We start from the raw sequence: 25300 nt of genomic DNA, 5'->3' as shown, positions 1-25300 counted from the left end.
ACCTTTGCCCCATCAGACTCTGATCTGAGGAGGTCAAAGGCACAAGGCCCAATGTTAGCTTCGTGGGATGCCAGTGGAAGTGGGCATCGCTTGTTCATACTGAGAGGAAATTTAAGATGGGAGGACCAGGAATGCCATCTTACTTACATCTGAATGCTGGACCTGTAGCTTTTACAAATGCAAACCCTGCTGCTCCCATTTGGAAACGGGAATAGAAATACCAGGGCAATGTTAAGTGGGCAGAGACCGGTGACAATGTGTCACTGCCCCCTTTACTCTCCCTAGCACTGGGGATTTGAGCAGTCACAAACTGACTGACATTACTGCAAGCTGAATTTAAAGGGGCACTCAGGATCTGTGTGCCATTGTGAATTGTGCACTTCCAGGACAGTTCTGAGCTTCCAGTTTGCTTCTTCCTGATTTTTTTCCCTGTTACCTATCCTCATTAAGCATTCACTGCTTATCATGGATACTGTTTTTGCTTCGCTCCTTTGGATAGATTGACTGCTTTAGGAAGAGGAACATAGGAACAGAGTTGGCCATTCAGTCCCCCGAGCCTGTTGGCCATTCAATGAGATCTGTATCCTAACTCCATTTACCCACCGTAGCTCCATATCTCCTAATACCCTTGGCTAGCAGAAATCTATCGATCTCAGATTTAAAATTATTAATTGAGCTAGCATCTACTGCTCTTTGTGGGAACAAGTTCCACACTTCTCCCACCCTTTGAGTGAATAAGCGTTTCCGAACTTCTCCCCTGAATGGCCTGGCTCCGATTTTAAGGTTATGTCCCCGTATCCTAGACTCCCCACCAATGGAAAAAGTTTCTCTCTACCCTATCAATTCCTTTCAAAATCCTAAAACCTCAATCAAATCACCCTTAAACCTTCTATATTCCAGGAAATACAAGCCTAGTCTATGTAATCTCTCCTCATAATTTAACCCTTCTGGTGAATCTCCTTCCAAGGCCAAAATATCCTTTCCAAGGTGCAATGCCCAGAAATGTACACAGTACTCCAGATGTGATCTAAGCAGGGCTTTGTATAGCTGTAGAAAAACGTCCTCCCCTTTTTATTCTAGCCCTCTAGACATAAAGGCTAACATTCCATCATCATAGAATCATAGAATGTTCACAGAAGGAGGCCATTCGGCCCACCATGTCCATGCAGGGCCAAAAAGAGCTATCCAGCTTAATCCCGCTTTCCAGCACTTGGTCTGTAGCCCTATAGGTCAAGGCACTTCAAGTGCACATCCAAGTACTTTTTAAATGAGTTGAGGGTTTCTGCCTCTACCACCCTTTCGAGACAGTGAGTTCCAGACCACCACCACCCTCTGGCTGAAAGAATTTCTCCTCAGCTCCGCTCTAATCCTTCTACCAATTACGTTAAATCTATGCCCCCTGGTCACTGACCCGTCTGCTAAGGGAAATAGGTCCTCCCTATCCACTCCATCTAGGTCCCTCATAATTTTATAAACACAGTTAAATCTCCCCTCAGCCTCCTCTGTTCCAAAGAAAACAACCCCAGCCTATCCAGTCTTTCCTCATAGCTAAAATTCTCCAGTCCTGGCAACATCCTCATAAATCTCCTCTGTACCCTCTCCAGTGCAACTACATCTTTCCTGTAATGTGGTGACCAGATCTGTACGTAGTACTCAAGCTGTGGCCTAACTAGTGTTTTATACAGTTCTAGCATAACCTCCCTGCTCTTATATTCTATGCCTCAGCTAATAATGGAAAGTATCCTGCATGCCGTTTTAGCCACCTTATCTACCTGACCTGCTACTTGCAGGGATCTGTGGACATGCACTCCAAGGTCCCTCTGTTCCTCTTCACTTCTCAGTATCCTCCCATTTATTGTGTATTCCCTTGCCTTGTTTGCCCTCCCCAAATGCATTACCTCACACTTCTCCAGATTGAATTCCGTTAGCCTTTTTGATTATTTTTTGTACCTGAACACTACATTTTAGTGATTTGCGTACATGGACTCCTAAAACTTTTTGGACCTCCACTGGTCTTAGCTTTTCACCATTTAAAAAATATTCGGATCTATAATTTTTTGGTCCAAAATGGATGACCTCACACTTACCTGCATTGAAATCCATCTGTCACAGTTTTGCCCACTCATTTAATCAATCAATATCTCTTTGTAATTTTATGCTCCCAACTACACTACTTACTATGCCACCTACCTTTGTGTCATCGGCAAACTTGGCTACATGGTTCCCTATTGTGTTATCTAAGTCATTAATAAGCAATACCATAAATAGCAGCCGCCTGAAAATCAGAACAGGCAGCCTGCTAGAAGACAGCAGGTAAGGGGGCTGTTTGTAGAAGGGCTTACCCAGCCCACAGCCAAGAGGTATTTTCTTCAATACTTCTGAGGAGCAGTGCATGGGGTGGCTGCGCTTCACCAGGCAGGCTGTCACTGATCAACGTAACTTGTTGCAGCAGGATCTGCTGCCTGTTGGACCAGGGGACCATGCTTTGCCAGTGGCTGTCAAAGTCATCACCGCCCTTAACTTTTTTGCCACAGGCTCCTTCAAGACTGCCACAGGGGACATCACCTGCATCTCTCAGTCTGCAGTGCAAAGCTGCATCAACAGATCACCAATACCCTCCTTGCCAGAACAAACCAGGACATTATCTTTGTGATGGATGACAACAGCCAGGATGAGAGAGCTCTGTGATTTGCAGCAGTGGCCAGCTTCCCTTGTGCCCAGGGCATAATAGACTGTCATGTAGCTACCAGGGTACCAGAATGCAAGCCAACAGTAACGTGAACAGGAAGAGTTTCCATGCCACAATTTTGAACTGGTGTGTGATCACCTCAGAAGGATAGTGTAAGTCTGTACCAGTTTCACTGGCAGCTGCCACAACACCTTCATTCTGTGACACATCCATCCCCCCATTTTTCCACCCATCCAGGAATGTGAGATGATGGCTTCTAGGGGACAAGGGATACCCCCTCCATACATGGCTGATGACACCCTTCCACAATCCCACCACACCTGAGCAACACAGGTACCATGAGAGCCATGGGACCATCAGGAACATAATAGAGCATACCATTCAAGCAAAGCCATTGTCGCGTTCGGTGACCTCCTTATCTGAAAAGTCAGAAAAAGCCCCTCAGCATTTGGGGTTTCTACCCCTTTGTATTGAAGAACATTGAAACCATTCAACTAACCTCTATGTCAATGACTTTCTGACAATGTAGACTAAGAAGCTGTAATGAGAAGAAACTATAGATCAAAGTTCCAAATGTACTAAAGGTGTTGATTTTAATTCCAAACCCAATATTGTAGTGAATTCTTTTGTTGCCCAAGTGATCAACCCATAGTGCTTTTCTGAAATAAATGTTTACTAACTCTACCATTCCTACAAGGTCCTCACGCAATGGCTTCAGAAGAGCTCGTGGAAGGCTGCTGTTGCTCATGTGGGGACCCATGAGATGCTTGTGGTCGGTGAGTACTGGGGGCTCAAGCCTCTGAGGGCCCGGCTACAGACTGTCGCACTTTAGCGGCAGTGCTCTTCTTAAAGTGAGGTTGCATGTGGGCAGGATTTCCAATGGATTGGGTGGGAAATCCACCCATGAGATTCAAATGAAGCCCGGGAGTTAAAATACACCAGGCTTGTTTTCTGGGGCAGCAGGTGAGTTTCAAACTCAACCCGCTACCCACCCGCCCAGAGTTAAAATTGGGGGCCATACTGTTGCCTCCACGTCCTTCCTCTGGTCAGCAAAAAACAGAACTCTGTATCATGTATGCTTGTGCCAAGATGCCAATTACACATGTAAGGTTAAAAAAAGTGACAATAGGAGCTCTGTAACATTGAAAAAGGTTGGGGGGGGGGGGGGGGAAGAAGTTTTGAAAAAGTTGGAAAATTGTCAAAAGTTCGCTTTACAGATTGCAGTTATAAATACAGCACGACTTCTCGCTTTGCTAAATTCGATTTGGGCAACTTCATACCAATTATATAGCATACTTTGCATTGATGCAATGCCGTTTGCATCAGCTGAGTGTGTGTGCTGTTGGATTTGGCAGCTTCCTCCTGTAACTCTCAGAGTTACAGTTTCGTCCGAGGGGGAAAACGTAACTGACATCGTTCGAATATAAACCGAAAAAGAAAGTTCCCCGCGAGCCAAGTTTCTTTATTGCGTAATACTCGGATTGCGATCACGTAACAAGCGACCAATTGTTGCACGTGAAGTTTGCAGCTTCCATTCAGCGAGGCTCACGGCACTTGGAGCACGCAGCGCGCTTGCGCAGTCGGGCGGCTGTCGCCATTGCTGTTGGGTCTCTCCTCGTTACGGCCCAAGCGACAGGCTGACGGGTCCGACAGAGGTGGAACGAACGAGACGGTATTGAAGAGAGCGGCCCGGGGGAGGGGGGAAAAAGAGAAATAGATTTTAAACAAAAAAGGAACAGACGCTCGTTTTCAGTGTGGAAACACGTCTCCGTTTGATGGATCCGAGGATATCCTGGTTTCAGCCAGAACAGCTCGGACCTGCCAACTATTTGTGGATGCAAATTTGGGAAGCTACGCAAGGGCTGAGGAATCTGTTCTTTAATAATAACTGTGCAGCGGCGGCGGCAACGGCAGCAAGTGCGGGCAGGGAGAGCATGTTCAGGGAGAGAGGCAGCCAAGGAGGAGGGGACTTCGGCGAACAGAGGGACTTCCTCCCACTAGAGCCCAGCGGTAATAACAGCAACAACAGCAACTTCCAACCCGGCCCGGGAGAAGGAGGAGGAGGTGGCTGGAGGAAGAGCTATCCCGCCAATAGCAACAGGAACAGCGGCTCGGGAAATAAGAGGAAACGGGATAACAAGGCCAGTACTTATGGATTAAACTACAGCCTCCTGTCTGGCAGTGGCCATTACAACGGAACTCCCTGGAAAACTCAGAACTACAACGAGGGAGTTGTGGGGTAAGGCTCCAAATCTTTCACACATTTTGCAGAGGTAGTTTCGGGCTTCAGAGCGCCTCTTTTGATTGCCTTGTGAAAACTAATTTGCGTATTCGTGATCCAGCAGAGGACTTCACAGATCCCGTTTAAGGGCAGCTCTATCTGTGCCCTTATTTAGAATGCAGCTCCAATTCTGTGGATGCCAGGATTGCCCACCTGTTAAAGTGGCACTGTCTTAATGAAAATGTCACTGCCAAACTTTTTGTGGTGGGGAAGGGAGAAGAGTCGTGCATCGTTTTTGTCACGCCGTGCCTGACACAAATTATGTATTTGGTGCAATTTTTCACTCCATGATGTGTTAGCATAAAAAAGTTTGGCCTCTTCAAGACTATGCTTGTTTGAGATTAATAAAATTGAACTGTTTTAAGCAGGATCTGAGATTCAGTGTTCATAGGTACAAAACATTATTTTGCAAGCTATATTGATTAGGACATTTGGTAGTTGCAGTATCAAATTGAACTTTTGGACAGTTCCTTAAATTCAGTCTGAGTTGCTTGAGGATGGGGTAAAAATTGTCTGAATATTGATAAAGAAAATGTGGATAGTAGATTTGAAATGTAATAACTGCTGTCCTTAAGCAAATTGCAAATTTAAATCAGAAATGTTCTATCTTCATCAATATAGAAAAATAGAGTATCATTGTATGAGTTAATGCAAAAGGGTTTAGTGTGCTTGAGTATGCAGAGGCATATTAATAAGGAATATTAACAATTTAAATGTGATTGTAATAAAACTTTTTTTGGGGGAAGGGTGGGGAGAATTTTAACTGCTATGCCCATCAACTGCCATCATATAATGTACAAGGAGTCCATTTTGTAGTTAAAACAAAATGAACAGTTTGGTATGTGAAATGACTATATTCCCATTTTTGGCTGATGGTTAGAATGGGTGATACTGTAAAATGTATAAATTGCTCTCTAATTGTAGTAAGTTGACTTTTACACTGGTGTGACTGAAGTGTTTTTTAGTCCCAAAGACAGTCATAAAATCATAACATTTACATCAAATGTTACAGTATTTCATTTAATATGTGTATTTCTTTTACATTCAGTTGGCACTATTTTATTACAAACTAACCCTGTTTTAGTTTTAAATTGTTGAGAACTTGAAAAATATTCTTTGCTTCTGCTGTATTTCAAAAATGAAGTAAGTAGATACGGCATGGCGCTTATTTAAAAAGAAAATTCCCTCTCTGAAAGTAGACATACATAGTGAATTTCAGTCCACCCACGTGGTTGTAGTTAGTGACTCATTTTTTGAAGGTCAAAATGTGTCAATCTGATGTCTCCTAAATGACATATTTGAACATGCAAATTTTTGGAGTGACTCGGGAAACGAGAGTCTTTGAAAGAACCTTCCACAGCTTGTGCTTTTTAGTATCTCAAAACTGCTGTCGCAGAACATTTCTGAGAGTTTGGCCATATGACTGTCCTGGTTAAATGTGCTTATTTCTTTGTCATTATTTGCCTTTACGATGAACTTACTCAGATTAATTTGCTTTAAAACTACAAATTTCTTATCAAGAACTCTTCAGATTCACATTAAGAAATGAAAGACTTATAATCGCTGTGCCTTTCCTGAAGCTGATTTATAATTTTAACCATCAGTAAATGACTGACTTTGAAAATGAGGATGATATGACTGGTGGCTCAGTGGGTAAATGTGCCACTTAATGTGTCACATAGATCAGAAAGGTCCCAAGCTTGATATGCTGAGAGCGCTGATCTGAATCAGAGAAGCAGTAAGGATGTTGTAGTTGGATGTACAATGTCAACTGGGCTCATTTGGTTGCACTATAATCTTTGGTCAGAAGATTGTGAGCTCAAGCCTCATACCAAGAGTTTGACGTTGCTGTAACCTCATGAATATGCTGCCCAATCAGGCTAGTGTTCCACCTATAGTACTGAGGTCAAAGTCATAAACGGCTGTGGCCGTGACTTGCTGATTCTCATCGATCTCTCCACTGCGTTCATCACAGTTGACAAATCCATTCTGATTGAATGTTTCGCCTTCGTGGTCCACCTGTATGGTACTGCTCACTCTTGGTTCCATTCTTATCTGCCGCATCATAGATATTCCATCACATCCAATGGCTTCTTTGCCTGCGTGCTCAGTCACAATTGCATTTTCCTGCTTATTTGTATGGTTCCTCTTCGTAACATTATCTGGAAGTATGTTTTCAGCTTCCCCATGTACATTGATAATGCTGAGCTCTACCTCTCTACTTCCTAGTTGTTGACACTCTCTCCGATTGCCTGTCCAGCTTTTAAGACCTGGATGAGCCATCTTCATGCACCTAAATATTGGTGAAGTTGTAGGCATTCTCTTTGAATACAAATACCAACGTGCCTCCGGTCTTGACTCCATCACCCTCCCTGGTTCACACCTCCAGCCTACTTTGGCATGCTGTTCGGCCATGAGCTCAGATTCCGTTCCCACATTCAATCCATTACCAAGACTGCTGCCTTCCACTCCCAAGTATCACCAGCTTCCGATGATACCACCTTTCCACCCCAAGCTCCATTGGCTCCTTGTGCCCAAGTGAATTGGAACAGATTCTTGGCCTTTCTTTTAAATTCTTCCATTATTTTGCCTCACTTTACTCCAGTGATCTCCTCCAGCTGCCACTCCTTGTCCCACAATAGGGTTTCACTGTCTTTTCAGTCCAGAAGAGTTACAGCACCAGAATAATCCCCCATCCATCAAATTATACCACAGGATTGTTTTCATTCAGTTGCACCACTGGAAGAGGCAGGCCGGATCTCAGTTTAATATCTCATCTGAAAGGTGGTATCTCGAATAGTGCAGCACTACTTCAGTACTGTGCTGAAGTGCCAGTTGAAGTCCTGGTGTGGGATTTGAACCCACAATCTTTTGACTAAGGAGTGAGCATGCTACCAACTCTGCAGTGCCCATATTCCACTTGGGCATGGCTCAACAAGTGGGAATTGTTGTTGCAAGGTCATGACCCTCTATTGTGTGTTGTGCTAGCACCTCAAAATTATTATATTTTATAAGTGAGAGGAACGCACAAGTGCATGTGGTTCAGTAACATTAAGGATTGGTTTGATAATGCTTATTGTGTTCAGTACTCCTGTTTATATAGTCTTGTGTGTGAGACCCCCATCCTGTAGCAGTGATAACTTGTGTGACTTTGTATAGAAAGCTGAGAGACCTGGGCTCTTAATGTGAAATGTAATAGTAACTGTCTTTAACTGTAATTTAAAACAAAAATGACAGAACTAATGGATTTATTGCCAGAGGGGCCTATTTTAGTTGAACCAATAGGGGTGGCACTGAGTTGCCCCAGTGAAAAACTGACAAATCAGCACCACAGATGCTCATTTTGGAGGAAAAAATGATTGGTTTATAGTCATGCAGTTCCAGGAGTGTTTTCTATTGAGGCAGTTAACCTATGGATTAGAGACCTGAAAAGAATCTGATTGCTTCAGTTATGCACCCGCTCTGCTTGATGATCTGTTGCGATTGCTATTTGCCATCAAGGGGTAATTTTAGGTTCGTCAATATTTTAACTGAACTTGATGGTTTGATGGCTAATGACTCTGGCACTCACTGTGACTATGATCAGTTGTTGCTAGCATCGTGAATGTAGCTGGTTACTAAATAAAAATCGTTTATCTTGGTGCAGGTCAATTTTTAACTTTTGAGCACTTGCTGTGGCCCAGTAACTGAGGATATAAGTGCCTGACTGCTGGTGCATATCCACAGGTTACACAAGTGTCAGGATTCATTGTAACTCAAACCCACTGTCATGCTTTGAAAACTAGAAAACACTTTTTTTCTCTGCGCTTCTTAGCTTGGTCGCTAGATGGTGTTCACATTGTGATGCAATGCTTCATTTCAGTGGTAGGTTAAAAACCTATTCCTTTTGCTGCTTTGGACAAGTGTTCACTTTTTTGCACGATCTGAGTAGCATTAAGAGTAGTTATGGAAATGTCCATGATCCAGACCATCACATCTTGACTGGATTAAATCTGAGGGTGAAAACTCCTGCAGGGAAACAATGTGAGATTAAAGTTAAACTTTTGTTTATAAAGTAATAGTTAAAGGAAAACTTTGCCCTTTCCAGTATTCAGTGTACTGAGAAGTTTACACAACAGTAACTGTACTCTGGTTTGTCCTCATGCAAGTTGCACTCTTGTATCTCTTCCGCCCCCCCCCCCCCCCCAAAAAAAAACAAATGTTCAAGCACTTAATGGAATTTTGTACAGCGTCTCATCACCTATACATTAATTTAGTTTATGCTTGTACTAAGCATAGTGAAAGTCTACATTTAAAAGTAGTTTTTGGTCAAAAAAATTTGAATGATGTAATTTTTATGAATTAGCACAGCAGAATGCTACGGGAACACTAAAAAGTGCCACAAAACATCAAAGTGACGATTGAAATACAATCTGATTAAAAATTTGAGCTCTTTGCAGGCAGTGCAAAACCAAGTTCAGTCACTCTGCAAAATACTCAATGAATGTGATTTGCTTCCTGGTGACAGCACATTCATTCACAAAAAAGCACAGAGATAAATTCTATTGGGACATCAGCCTTGGTTGTCAGACACTTCCTCAGTCATTACACTGAATTGGACACCACAGCCCCAGTGGGGACTGGTTGCTCTACCTCTGTCTGCTCGGCGGACCCACTCGCTTCGGGCCTCTTCCTTACTTTTATTCCCACTAGCGGCAGCACCCTTATACACATGAGCAATTTCCATGTCATTTAGCAATTGAAATGTCGAGCCTTCCTTATCAACACGTTTATGTGCTCAGTTTCACTGCTCAGGAATTGGCTGTTGGTCCCTATGTGAGATCCTTGACTCAGTCAGATGCAGCCACTCCCTATACTGGTGAGATGAACTTAATGCCAGATGCTTTCAGCTCCTTCCACGATGACCATGCCTATAGAACGTCCAATATAAATGGGATGGTAGTATCATGCATGGCAGTCACTTTTTGCAGCAAATACTTGTGCTGTTCTATAGCATAAATGGCTAATCACAACACCATGTTTGGTAGAAATATTAGTGCTGTTGCATTTACGTGCAGGCACTGCTTCTGAGCCTCATGTTTGTCAACTATCAAAGTGACTTTTCTTCCTTGCAGTGCCAAACTTCAGTCAAAGAAACACACAGCCATGCCTGTAAGGTTACTAGTAATATGTGTCTACAGTATTTGGTATTTCTGTAGGTTATAGGCAGAGTAACAACACCGTGAGAGCATTGGGGTTTATTGGAATTCTCAGTCACCAACTTTCTATTTTTCTTCAGTCATACTTGTAAAATATTGGTAATTTGCTGCTTAGTCTTTTTCCCACCTGAACAATTTTCATTGAAAGCTAGTGTTTTGCTTAAGTGCACTTGTTTTTTTTAAAGAAAAAGGCCAGTTCCATTAGTATTAAAGATGCCTTTGGGTTTTTAACAAGATAAACTTTTCAGGAGTTTACTCACATACCCAGTTGTTGATGCTTTCTGTGGGAACCTTGCTTGCCTCCCTATGTGTGGACCTGGACTCGATTTTATGGGGTGGTTTTTGAAGCCAATGATCCATGCTGCAGAAAGTTTCCTGAATTCTTAAGGAATTCATTTGCTTTTCTAGCAAGATGAGATCAGATAGCTCAGGAAGATTAACTGCTGCAGACTGCTTGAAGCAGCTCAGTAGAGCTGATTTTGTTGCACATCCTCTGCCTTTGACTGGAAAATTTCTGTTCATAATCAGTAGTGATTCTATTTTTTAGGGCGGTGGGAGGGGTCTTAAATTTCTGTGCCATAAATCTCTTCACATATTTGATCTTGTATTTTATCAGTGGTAAGGGTCTTGTACTTCTGGCTAGCCTTGCTCTCAAACTCCTTCCGATACTACTTTCTGTCTTCACTCAACGATGCAATGCACTCAACAGTGAAGGATTGGCACCTGATTTGATCACAGGGTTCAATTCAAATTAAGCAGTGAATTCCAGTTGTCAGCACTTAATTGCATTGGGAATTCAATTGAGAAATTTGAATTAAGCAATGCATTTTTAATGGCAGTCATTTTGTATGATTTTAATTTGAATTAAGCAACTTTGAATTAAGTGCAGTAGACTATATAATATACACAGTTCACTATACTTCAAAGACCTGTTCAAAATTTACAGTACACTAATTGGCTTAAAGTGTTACATAGCTTAAAGAGGTTGAAATTATATGAAAAGAAGCATTTTCGATATTGAAGAAGGTTCAAATGATGTCAAAAGAGAAACATTTTCAAAGGTTCAGGGTTCATAGAATCATTTGAAGCCAGAGAATCATTTTAACCTTGTGGCACACAATCCTGGTCTAATTTTAGTTTATAATCTCTGCAGCTTGTTTTTTTAAAAAAAAATGCCCTCCAAAGCTACTACTGTTTTGCTGGCTGAGATCACCTGGCTTAACATACTGAATTCAATTCTAGAGTGTTCTTGTCTACATAGTTATTCCTACATCAGGCAAGCTTAATTTAAGTTTTCATTTCAAATAGTGTTGTCCAATAGAAATTGCTGTCACGTGACACTATTTCAGCCACATGTACAAATTTTAGCAGAAAACACTGCATATACTCACGTAATACAGGTAAATGTACATCTTGTGTATATTTACTAAATAAACATTTACCACCATACAGTAACCAAGGAGGCAAAGCACTCTCAATGATCAAAAAAGACTCACACATTGCTTCTCGTCTTATCATTTTACCAACAAACACACAAAAGGGTTAAAGTACACATGCATACACCGTGTGAATGAGTATTGAGATCACATACCCAATGATGATGTCTATTAGCTCATTTTTTATTTACTGATCAGAAATGTAAATAACCACATCCAAATTCCTAATTAGCCACATGTGACTAATAGCGAATGTATTGGATGACACTGATTTAAAGAAAACTAGCAAAGAGTTCGAGAAAGGGGAGCATGAGAAGTTCGGTAACTGACATTGTGTCCATAATTATAATTTTTTATAATGTAAGCACCTGCAGTGGGACAGCAGTGTGACAGTGAGAAGAGTTTTTTGCATTACATACAATGTTACAACAGTAGGGCTGCATAAAACAGTCAAGGAACTGAAAAGTAAGAAGGGAGCGATCACTTTGATAGGATTGTACTACAGACCCCCAAATAGTCAACGGGAAATTGTGGAGATTACAGACAGCTGCAAGAAAAATAGGGTGGTAATAGTAGGGGACTTTAACTTTCTCAACATTGACTGGGACAGCCATAGCATTAGAGGCTTGGATGGAGAGAAATTTGTTGAATGTATTCAGGAGGAATTTCTCATTCAGTATGTGGATGGCCCGACTAGAGAGGGGGCAAAACTTGACCTCCTCTTGGGAAATAAGGAAGGACAGGTGACAGAAGTGTTAGTGAGGGATCACTTTGGGACCAGTGATCATAATTCCATTAGTTTTAAGATAGCTATGGAGAATGATAGGCCTGGCCCAAAAGTTAAAATTCTAAATTGGGGAAAGGCCAATTTTGATGGTATTAGACAGGAACTTTCAGAAGTTGATTGCGAGAGTCTGTTGGCAGGCAAAGGGACGTCTGGTAAGTGGGAGGCCTTCAAAAGTGTGTTAACCTGGGTTCAGGGTAAGCACATCCCTTATAAAGTGAAGGGCAAGGCTGGTAGAAGTAGGGAACCTTGGATGACTCGGGAGATTGAGGCCCTAGTCAGAAAGTAGAAGGAGGCATATGACATGCATAGGCAGCTGGGATCAAGTGGATCCCTTGAGTATAGAGATTGCCGGAGTAGAGTTAAGAGAGAAATCAGGAGGGCAAAAAGGGGACATGAGATTGCTTTGGCAGATAAGGCAAAGGAGAATCCAAAGAGCTTCTACAAATACATAAAGGGCAAAAGAGTAACTAGGGAGAGAGTAGGGCCTCTTAAGGATCAACAAGGTCATCTATGTGCGGAACCACAAGAGATGGGTGAGATCCTAAATGACTATTTCGCATCGGTATTTACGGTTGAGAAAGGCATGGATGTTAGGGAACTTGGGGAAATAAATAGTGATGTCTTGAGGAGTGTACATATTACAGAGAGGGAGGTGCTGGAAGTCTTAACGCGCATCAAGGTAGATAAATCTCCGGGACCTGATGAAATGTATCCCAGGACGTTATGGGAGGTTAAGGAGGAAATTGCGGGTCCGCTAGCAGAGATATTTGAATCATCGACAGCTACAGGTGAGGTGCCTGAAGATTGGAGGGTAGCAAATGTTGTGCCTTTGTTTAAGAAGGGAGGCAGGGAAAAGCCTGGGAACTACAGACCGGTGAGCCTGACATCTGCAGTGGATAAGTTGTTAGAGGGTATTCTGAGAGACAGGATCTACAGGCATTTGGAGAGGCAGGGACTGATTAGGAGCAGTCAGCATGGTTTTGTGAGAGGAAAATCATGTCTCACGAATTTGATTGAGTTTTTTGAAGGGGTAACCAAGAAGATAGATGAGGGCTGTGCAGTAGACGTGGTCTACATGGACTTTAGCAAAGCCTTTGACAAGGTACCGCATGGTAGGTTGTTACATAAGGTTAAATCTCACGGGATCCAAGGTGAGGTAGCCAATTGGATACAAAATTGGCTTGACGACAGAAGACAGAGGGTGGTTGTAGAGGGTTCATTTTCAAACTGGAGGCCTGTGACCAGCGGTGTGCCTCAGGGATCGGTGCTGGGTCCGCTGTTATTTGTTATTTATATTAATGATTTGGATGAGAATTTAGGAGGCATGGTTAGTAAGTTTGCAGATGACACCAAGATTGGTGGCATTGTGGACAGTGAAGAAGGTTATCTAGGATTGCAACAGGATCTTGATAAACTGGGCCGATGAATGGCAGATGGAGTTTAATTTAGATAAATGTGAGGTGATGCATTTTGGTAGATCGAATCGGGCCAGGACCTACTCCGTTAATGGTAGGGCGTTGGGGAGAGTTATAGAACAAAGGGATCTAGGAGTACAGGTTCATAGCTCTTTGAAAGTGGAGTCACAGGTGGATAGGGTGGTGAAGAAGGCATTCGGCATGCTTGGTTTCATTGGTCAGAACATTGAATACAGGAGTTGGGATGTCTTGTTGAAGTTGTACAAGACATTAGTAAGGCCACACTTGGAATACTGTGTACAGTTCTGGTCACCCTATTATAGAAAGGATATTATTAAACTAGAAAGAGTGCAGAAAAGATTTACTAGGATGCTACCGGGACTTGATGGTTTGACTTATAGGGAGAGGTTAGATAGACTGGGACTTTTTTCCCTGGAGAGTAGGAGGTTAAGGGGTGATCTTATAGAAGTCTATAAAATAATGAGGGGCATAGATAAGGTAGATAGTCAAAATCTTTTCCCAAAGGTAGGGGAGTCTATAACGAGGGGGCATAGATTTAAGGTGAGAGGGGAGAGATACAAAAGGGTCCAGAGGGGCAATTTTTTCACTCAGGGTGGTGAGTGTCTGGAACGAGCTGCCAGAGGCAGTAATAGAGGCGGGTACAATTTTGTCTTTTAAAAAGCATTTGGACAGTTACATGGGTAAGATGGGTTTCGAGGGATATGGGCCAAGTGCAGGCAATTGGGACTAGCTTAGTGGTATAAACTGGGCGACATGGACATGTTGGGCCGAAGGGCCTGTTTCCATGTTGTAACTTCTATGATTCTATGATTTCTGATGTCCAAAACTATGGTGTGAGTTGGCTTGAGACAATTTGAACCCAAAGATTTTAATACAGCACATGTGCAATGCGCACTCTCCTCCCAATGGCCACACACATTCAATACGTGTGAAGGATTGTGTAATGACAATTGGGATATGGAATGTTTTCTATTGCATGTTTTGAGTTCCGAAGTCTCAAATTATTGTCATGCTGGAGTGAGAGTGGAGAAAGAAAGACAGAATTTTGTGCTATGTTTTAATCAACTATATCTGTAAAACATTTTGCATATATGCTAGAATTCTCTACTATTCTACACATATAGGCTACATTGAATTACCTGAATTGTGACTGCACGTCTCAGCAGGCAGCAGACACTGACTATATAGTGATCTGCAGAGAGCTACAGTAAGTATAAATTAGTAACAAATAACTGGGGAGGTTGGGATATGTATTTGATTAATGAGACCAGGACAAAAAACACTAGATCACACTTAATTTTGTCATTTTTTTAGTTCTCAGGATGTGAGCAATGATGGCAAAGTGGTTGTGGGCCTTCTCTTTGAACCACTGCAGTGCTAATGGTATTGTTGAAGCATCACCTATTATGCAGGTGGAATACTTTTCGCCCTCCTCCCTCCCATGAAAACAATGTAACAGTGGCTTTCTTTTAAATCAAATTTTTGATGGGGATAAATGTTATTTTCTTTATTGATTTGCTTCAGTGATAGTAAAAATGTCATTTCCTTGTACCAGGGATACAGTCTGCCAGTATTAGCTGTGGGCCTGTTTAGCAGTGCCTCTAGAAGGAATCCTGGAGATTGAGATTCACATAGGTCCCATAGTGTCTCAGCTGACTGAGGCAGTGAGTAGCTAAACCATACAATTTTAAGAAACATAGAAAATAGGCACAGGAGTAGGCCATTCAATATGATCATGGCTGATCCTCTATCTCAATACCATATTCCTGCTCTCTCCCCATACCCCTTGATGCCTTCTGTGTCTAGAAACCTATCTAGCTCCTTCTTAAATATATTCAGTGACTTGGCCTCCACAGCCTTCTGTGGTAGAGAATTCCACAGGTTCACCACCCTCTGAGTGAAGAAATTCCTCCTCATCTCAGAACTAAATGTCCTACCCCGTATCCTGAGACTGTGGCCCCTCCCCCAGGGGAAACAGTCTCCCTGCATCCAGTCTGTCTCGCCCTGTCAGAATTTTATATGTTTCAATGAGATCTCCTCTCGTTCTTCTAAACTCTAGTGAATACAAGCCGAGTCGACTCAACCTCTCCGCATAAGACAGCCCTGCCAACCCAGGAATCAGCCTGGTGAACCTTCGTTGCACTCCCTCTGTGGCAAGCATATCCTTTCTTGGGGAAGGAGACCAAAACTGCACACCATACTCCAGGTGTGGTCTCACCAAGGCCCTGTATCACTGCAGTAAGACATCCTTGCTCCTGTACTCAAATCCTCTTGCAATGAAGGCCAACATACCATTTGCCTTCCCAACTGCTTGCTGCACCTGCATGTTTGCTTTGTGGCTGGTGTACAAGGACACCCAGGTCCCTTTATACATCAACATTCCCCAATCTTTCACCATTTAAATAATACTCTGCCTTTCTGTTTTTTCTTCCAAAGTGGATAATTTCACACTTATCCACGTTATACTGCATCTGCTATGTATTTGCCCACTCACTCAACTTCCCGAAATCGCCTTGAAGTTTCTTTGCATCCTCCTCACAACTCACGATCCCACCTATTTTTGTGATGTCAGCAAATTTGGAAATATTACATTTGGTTCCCTCATCCAAATCATTGATATATATTGTGAATAGCTGGGGCACAAGCACTGATCCCTGCGGTACCCCGCTAGTCACTGCCTGCCACCCCGAAAAAGACCCATTTATTTCTACTCTATCCTATCTGTTAACCAATTTTCAATCCATGCCAGTATATTTCCCCCAATCCCATGTGCTTTAATTTTGCACACTAACCTCTCATGTGGGACTTTACCAAAGGCCTTCTGAAAATCCAAATAAACCACATCCATTGGTTCTCCCTTATCTATTCTACCAGTTACATCCTCAAAAAAAACTCCAGTAGGTTTGTCTAACATGACTTCTCTTTCATAAATCCATGTTGACTTTGTCTAATCCCATTGATATTTTCTAAGTGTCCTGTTATCACATCCTTTATAATAGACTCCAGCATTTTCCCTACTACTGATGTTAGGCTAACCGGTCTGCAGTTCCCTGTTTTCGCTCTCCCTCCTTTTTTAAATAGTGGGGTTACATTTGCTACCCTCCAATCTGCAGGAACTGTTCCATAATCTATAGAATTTTGGAAGATGACAACTAATGCATCCACTATTTCCATGGCTACCTCTTTTAGTACTCTGGGATGCAGATTATCATGCCCTGGGGATTTATCGGCTTGCAGCCCCATTAATTTCTCCAGAACTTTTTTTTAACTAATACCAATTTCCTTTAATTCCTCCTTCTCACTAGTCCCTTGGTTCCCTAGCATTTTTGGGAAGTTATTTGTGTCCTCTTCCGTGAAGACAGAACCAAAGTATTTGTTTAATTGCTCTGCCATTTCCTTGTTCCCCATTATACTTTCAAAGGTTTGATCCTTGTATGTGCTGATTTCAACTGGAGTGATAGTGGGGCACTAAAGTTGGAGTAATGGGAAAAATCATTAAGGGTTCTTGCTCCTTATTGCTATCAAATGACCCTGGCAGAAAGTGTGCATGTATGGATGTCAGATGTCAGGGGTACGGTAGCATAGTGGTTATGTTACTGGGCTAGTAATCCAGAGGCCTGGACTAAAATCCAGAGTCATGAGTTCAAATCCCGCCACGGCAGCTGGCGAATTTAAATTCAATTAATTAATTAAATTCAATTAATTAAATAAAAAATCTGGACTTAAAATACTAGTATCAGTAATGATGGCCATGAAACTACCGGATTGTCGTAAAAACCCATCTGGTTCACTAATGTCCTTTTGGGAAGGAAGCCTGCCGCCCTTACCCGGTCTGGCCTATATGTGACTCCAGATATGTGGCAATTAAGAATCAACCACAGCAATGTGGTTGATTCTTAATTGCCCTCTGAAATGGCCTAGCAAGCCACTCAGTTGTAAAATCTCGCTACAAAAAGTCATAATAAGAATAAAACCGGACGGACCACCCGGCATCGGACCACTAGGCACCGGACACGACAACGGCAAAACACCAAGCCCAGTCGACCCTGCAAGGTCCTCCTCACTAACATCTGGGGACTTGTGCCAAAATTGGGAGAGCTGTCCCACAGACTAGTCAAGCAACAGCCTGACATAGCCATACTCACAGAATCATACCTTTCAGCCAACGTCCCAGACTCTTCCACCGGCAGGGCAGACCCACCAGAGGTGGCGGTACAGTGATATACAGTCAGGAGGGAGTGGCCCTGGGAGTCCTCAACATTGACTCTGGACCCCATGAAATCTCATGGCATCAGGTCAAACATGGGCAAGGAAACCTCCTGCTGATTACCACCTACCGTCCTCCCTCAGCTGATGAATCAGTCCTCCTCCATGTTGAACACCACTTGGAGGAAGCACTGAGGGTAGCAAGGGCACAAAATGTACTCTGGGTGGGGGACTTCAATGTCCATCACCAAGAGTGGCTCGGTAGCACCACCACTGACCGAGCTGGCCGAGTCCTGAAGGACATAGCTGCCAGACTGGGCCTGCGGCAGGTGGTGAGCGAACCAACACGAGGGGAAAAACTTACTTGACCTCGTCCTCACCAATCTACCTGTCGCAAATGCATCTGTCCATGACAGTATTGGTAGGAGTGACCACCGCACAGTCCTCGTGGAGATGAAGTCCCGTCTTCGCACTGAGGACACCATCCAACGTGTTGTGTGGCACTACAACCGTGCTAAATGGGATAGATTCAGAACAGATCTAGCAGCTCAAAACTGGGCATCCATGAGGCGCTGTGGGCCATCAGCAGCAGCAGAATTGTATTCCAGCACAATCTGTAACCTCATGGCCCGGCATATTCCTCACTCTACCATTACCAACAAGCCAGGGGATCAACCCTGGTTCAATGAGGAGTGTAGAAGAGCATGCCAGGAGCAGCACTAGGAGTACCTAAAAATGAGGTGCCAACCTGGTGAAGCTACAACTCAGGACTACATGCATGCTAAACAGCGGAAGCAACATGCTATAGACAGAGCTAAGCGATTCCACAACCAACGGATCACATCAAAGCTCTGCAGTCCTGCCACATCCAGTCGTGAATGGTGGTGGACAATTAAACAACTAACTGGAGGAGGAGGCTCTGCAAACATCCCCATTCTCAATGATGGCGGAGTCCAGCACGTGAGTGCAAAAGACAAGGCTGAAGCGTTTGCAACCATCTTCAGCCAGAAGTGCCGAGTGGATAATCCATCTCAGCCTCCTCCCGATATCCCCACCATCACGGAAGCCAGTCTTCGGCCAATTCGATTCACTCCACGTGATATCAAGAAACGGCTGAGTGCACTGGATACAGCAAAGGCAATGGGCCCCGACAACATCCCAGCTGTGGTGCTGAAGACTTGTGCTTCAGAACTAGCTGCGCCTCTAGCCAAGCTGTTCCAGTACAGCTACAACACTGGCATCCACCCGACAATGTGGAAAATTGCCCAGGTATGTCCTGTCCACAAAAAGCAGGACAAATCCAATCCGGCCAATTACCGCCCCATCAGTCTACTCCCAATCATCATCAAAGTGATGGAAGGTGTCGTCGACAGTGCTATCAAGCGGCACTTACTCACCAATAACCTGCTCACCGATGCTCAGTTTGGGTTCCGCCAGGACCACTCGGCTCCAGACCTCATTACAGCCTTGGTCCAAACATGGACAAAAGAGCTGAATTCCAGAGGTGAGGTGAGAGTGACTGCCCTTGACATCAAGGCAGCATTTGACCGAGTGTGGCACCAAGGAGCCTTAGTAAAATTGAAGTCCATGGGAATCAGGGGGAAAACTCTCCAGTGGCTGGAGTCATACCTCGCACAAAGGAAGATGGTAGTGGTTGTTGGAGGCCAATCATCTCAGCCCCAGGGCATTGCTGCAGGAGTTCCTCAGGGCAGTGTCCTAGGCCCAACCATCTTCAGCTGCTTCATCAATGACCTTCCCTCCATCATAAGGTCAGAAATGGGGATGTTCGCTGATGACTGCACAGTGTTCAGTTCCATTCGCAACACCTCATATAATGAAGCAGTCCGTGCCTGCATGCAGCAAGACCTGGACAACATCCAGGCTTGGGCTCATAAGTGGCAAGTAACATTCGCGCCAGATAAGTGCCAGGCAATGACCACCTCCCCTTGACATTCAACGGCATTACCATCGCCGAATCCCCCACCATCAACATCCTGGGGATCACCATTGACCAGAAACTTAACTGGACCAGCCATATAAATACTGTGGCTACGAGAGCAGGTCAGAGGCTGGGTATTCTGCGGCGAGTGACTCACCTCCTGACTCCCCAAAGCCTTTCCACCATCTACAAGGCACAAGTCAGGAGTGTGATGGAATACTCTCCACTTGCCTGGATGAGTGCAGCTCCAACAACACTCAAGAAGCTCGACACCATCCAAGATAAAGCAGCCCGCTTGATTGGCACCCCATCCATCACCCTAAACATTCACTCCCTTCACCACCGGCGCACTGTGGCTGCAGTGTGTACCATCCACAGGATGCACTGCAGCAACTCGCCAAGGCTTCTTCGACAGCACCTCCCAAACCTGCGACCTCTACCACCTAGAAGGACAAGGGCAGCAGGCGCATGGGAACAACACCACCTGCACGTTCCCCTCCAAGTCACACACCATCCCGACTTGGAAATATATCGCCGTTCCTTCATTGTCGCTGGGTCAAAATCCTGGAACTCCCTTCCTAACAGCACTGTGGGAGAACCATCACCACACGGACTGCAGCGGTTCAAGAAGGCGGCTCACCACCACCTTCTCGAGGGCAATTAGGGATGGGCAATAAATGCCGGCCTTGCCAGCGACGCCCACATCCCGTGAACGAATAAAAAATTTTTTTTAAAAAAATGATCCCTGTAGTTGAATAGCCTACCAACACTCCCTGGCTAGACTTACAGATGAATTGTAGCCATTTGGACGAAGTACCATGTATGTTAATACCTTCAGGTGAGGAGGGAATGAAAATTTGTGGGGAAAAAATTGAGATCCTGGGCAGATCTCAACACGGGTAGATTTCCAAATCCAAAAAGTCAGTGCAAATGCAGACAGCATCTGATTCCTCTGGAATCCTGTGTTGCTCTCATTGACAGGCCAGTAGCTGACATTGGCAAAGCTATTCAGACATCAGCAGCCCTCATTGGTTAAGCCATTCCATGGGATGGCAGGCGTCTCTGGGAGAGGCGGAGGGAATAGTTAATGTACCCTATTAAGTCAGAAAACGTTTTACCGTTTAATTTGGGCGGGGGGAGGGGGTGAAGTGCACTTTTCTCTTTGCTGCCCCCCCTCCCCCCACCTCGCCTGCCCAAACATCGGCCTTTGGCTGAATAGATTTCTGCACATAAATTGATCATATCCATAGTGACTCCTATCTGCTTATTTGCATATTTTTTCATTTTAGATCCTCTGATTTAACCAGCTCTGATCAAAATCCTTATTGTTCCCACAGGAATGCAGTGTTTTGAAACATGAAAATGCTGAAATTTGGTTAAAAACTTGTGCTTTATCAACTCAGAATTTGCTGTTTTTATTCTTAGCACGAACAATCCAAATAAAGAAACGTTTATTTAAAGTGAGTGTATATTTCTTTTATTTCAGTGCAGGATAGATTAAATAGATGCAAGACTCCAGGCATGCAATTAAGAGAGAGGTACTGAACATAGTGCAACATAAGAAATAAGTGATACTTTATAAAAGTAAGCAAACAAAAGAACTGAGAAAACTAAATTTAAAGTAATTTAGAACACTTGTAGTCATCATGAACCTGTCTTATCCCTTCCTCCCTAAACAAAAGTAAAATTCTACGTGCAAGAAGTGGCAGTATGCTTCTTAACATTGGTGAAAATACACTATAATGGTGCAGTTCACAAGTAAGCACAGTTACTAATTTTTGACCACTTCTCCCAGGAGCTGGGGAATTGAATAGAAGCTTTATTGAAACTATTGCATTCAATTCTAATGTATGAAAATTCTACTCAATTGCATATCTGAGGAAGAATAGTTTGATACAACTTGTATCTGAATTGAGAAGGAAGTTAAATTAAATGCCTTTCTCTTTCTCCTGTTGATGTAATTTTACAAGTGCAGATGCTAATGTGGTTCTGCAGTGCAGCTGGTTAGTGTACCAACATTATACATTGTGAAATAGCTGGTTGTGGATTTACATGCTGAGTTCCCAGTTTTGGTTGGGCCATTGATGGAGCCTGTAACACCCCTGCAGGCCTTGCCTGTCTTACAGATACTGATCTCTTGAAAGATTTTGCTTTTCATGGCGATACTCACTATTTTCCACTCGCTGAAAAGAGGAGCAGGCAGCCTGGTGTCAGATGACTACGAACGTCTTTGTTGGGCTGGTTATTTGGAGGTGTGCAAAAGCTGACTGCATGGTTGAAATTGTAAACCATCTGCATGGGAAATTGTGGTTCTGAACTTGTACATCACTCAGGCACAGATCCTTGAACACTGATGTACTGTTAAGACAGAGGCTTCCCATATATCTGTAATAGGACTTGTACCAAACAAGCAGTTTTGATTTGATTTAAAAAAAACAGGATGCTCTGGTGCTTTACCAACCTGATTATGTGTTGGTAGTATTGTGGAGATAAACGAAGTTTATCATTCTGCACGCACATGTTTGTTGATCTCCATGTGAAAGGAAGAGTTTTGGTTTAAAAGCAGTTATGATGAGAGTGCCATGAATATCATTGCCATATGACAGGAATAAAACACTTTACTGGGTAAAGATGTTTTACTGGGATTTTCTGTATTAACTGCTTAAGTTAGGGACATAAGATTACCTTAGGAAATTGAAATGCCATATTGATAGAATATGGCTTGCTTGTAATATGTTGGCATTAAGATAGTATCAGGGTAGTGTAAGAGGTATTGCATGTGCAAATTCTGTACCTTTGCCATAGACTCCATCTGCCCCCTGGCCACTGTCTCGGCATGAACTGGACTATTCACTTCCTTATTGTCCTGTTTGGCCCTGAGCTAAGCTTCCGACCCCATTCCTTTTCCATCATAAATATCTCCTACTTCTAATGTTGCCCACCTCTGCCCCTACCTTAGCCCATCCAATCTAATAACTCAACATGGAAACTGCAGAACAAAGTGTTTTCCTTTCAAGTAATTGTGGAACAATCTTTAGAAAACTTGTTACATTTGGGACTGTAATTATCTATTCGATTATTGAGCTCTCAATTAGAGTTGTGTGCTTTATCTGAAGCATGTCCGGTCAATTATTCAATTGTGAATGAACTTCATGAATCCATGGCTATTGTTAGTCATACAAATAGTATTCATCTCTCAATGGAATACACCAGAATTGACTTGGTATGATCCAACTTGCAAAAATGGACATCTTGTGGTGTAATTGTCAAATGTGTAGGAGCATCATAATTAAATAATTGTGCATTGTGTGCTGACTCCAAGTACAGTTATCCTGGGCTAATTTTGTGCATTTCTTACCTGTATGTCGAGTGGTTATCTATTTACACACTCAACCAAGGAGACGCTATGAAGGAGAGTAAAAGATGTAACATTAGAAAAAACAAGGAAGTAAATATGTAACATTAAAAAAAACCTAACTTTTATAGTTGCAGTGTCAATGTTGTGGTATGTTTATGTTTAAAATAGAAGTAGAGGGACTGAACCAGCATTTCAAACTTGTCTCGAGTCATTTTACAAGCATGTAAGTCCTGTTCACCCATCATCCCTGTGCTCATCTACCTATATTGACTCCTGGTCCAGCAACGCCTTGAACTTAAAATTCTTACCCTTGTGTTCAAATCCCTCCATGGCTTCACCCTTCCCTATCTCTGTAACCTCTTCCAGCCCTACAACCCTCCAATAGCTCTTCCTTCTTCCAACTCTGGCCCCATCCCCAGTTTACTTTGCCCCACCATTGTCAGTCGTGCCTTCAGTGCCTCGGCCCTAAGCTCTGGAATTCCTTCCCTAAACCTCATTGCCTCTCCATCTCTCTCCCCTATAAGATGCTCCTTTAAAACCTATCTCTTTGACCAAGCTTTTGGTCACCCGTCCTAAAATCCCCTTATGTGGCTTGGTGTCTTAATTTTGTCTGATAGCACTCTTGTCGAGTGCCTTGACATGTTTTACTACATTAAAGGTGCTATATAAATGCAAGTTGTTGTGGTTTTGCAATACTGCAGGACTGGGTTTTAGCCAATAAGAGGGTCTGTGTAACTGGAATGAGTGGTGGTATTCTTCATGGAAAATTGATAATTCAATGACGAGTCTCAGGCTTTGTTAATGTATTGCAGGTCCTTAATCTGATCTTGCAGGAACTCTTTCTCTTTTCTCCTCTCTTTTCTCCTCTCTTTCCCCCCCACCAAGTATATCACCATAGCACAGTATTAAAGAACACTTATATGTGCTCACTCATTAGAAGATTCAACTAAGGGTGAAAACTCAATTACTATGAATGGTTGAAATGATAATTATGATCTGGAATTTTGCATATTTAACTTAAAGTATTTGCCACAGAAATCCAACCTAAATTTTCAAATAAATCCAGCTTTTTCAAATGGACATAGTATAGAGTTGTGTGCTTACATCTGTATCCAATGCTATGATGGTTGGTGTTGACTACAAAATGGCTGTTTCTGATACTAATACCAGTCAAAATGGCAAATATACTTGTAATTTTTCTGGCTGTGTTTGTGAATAATGTTAAAGCTCCACCAAATATTATATTGTACTCTCCTGCAACTTGTTTTCCATTAACTTGGGGGAGGGGCTCCCCCGAGGTTTTTCCTTTCAGCCACTGTTCCTTTTTTACATCAGTACTTCCGATCGTCAACTAACCCTGCCTATTCTTTTGCTTACAATTCCACTCGACATTCATCAGCTTCCTACAGGTCACATGTCCTCAGTACACAACCACCATCTCCTCTCTGCCATTCTTCCACGACATGCATCATTTCTATCTTTTTGGAAGTCTTGTCAACAATTCCCTGCACCCCAGTTACCTTTTGGCTCAACCCTTACTCTTTGTTATCTTTGCATATTCTTGGCTTTGCTACATTCTCTAAATGTTGGTTGATGTGGAACAGCAGAGAAATTTGGGAGTTCAGGCCCACAAAATATTAAAAGGAACACCTCAAGTGGATAAGGCCATGAAAAAAGTTAGAAGAATAGTGGGTTTTATGGCAAGAGGTAAAGAATGTACAAAGTAAGATGTAATGGTAAATCTATATGAAACAACTGTAAGGCTGGAGTTGGAGTACTGTATGCAGTTTGGGCTCCACACTATATGAAGGATGTTGAGGCAATAAAAAGGATACTGCGCAGATTTACTGGATGCAGCCTGGTATGAGGAAATACAAGTAAGACGACTTGAGAAATTGGGTCTGTTTTTAATAGAATAGAGGAGATTATGGGTTGATTTCATGTGTTTTAAAGTTATGAAGGGATGGTAC

The 25300-nt window shown here is 43.0% G+C and overlaps 1 protein-coding gene across 1 annotated transcript in view; it reads left to right on the top strand.

Annotated features, from left to right (window-relative positions):
* The first annotated feature begins 4255 nt into the window (after positions 1 to 4255).
* Positions 4256 to 25300, top strand: part of tent4b (terminal nucleotidyltransferase 4B) — a 60300-nt gene continuing 39255 nt past the window's right edge. The window contains exon 1 of the mRNA XM_067997907.1: positions 4256 to 4928. Within this exon, the coding sequence (XP_067854008.1) occupies positions 4465 to 4928 (464 nt within the window). The 5' untranslated portion in view covers positions 4256 to 4464. The remainder of the gene's footprint in view (positions 4929 to 25300) is intronic.

The sequence above is a fragment of the Heptranchias perlo genome, chromosome 16 (assembly GCF_035084215.1).
Source record: "Heptranchias perlo isolate sHepPer1 chromosome 16, sHepPer1.hap1, whole genome shotgun sequence".
Taxonomy (NCBI): domain Eukaryota; kingdom Metazoa; phylum Chordata; class Chondrichthyes; order Hexanchiformes; family Hexanchidae; genus Heptranchias; species Heptranchias perlo.
The sequence above is the reverse complement of the archived record's forward strand: the minus strand, read 5'-3'. Positions and strand labels throughout refer to the sequence as shown.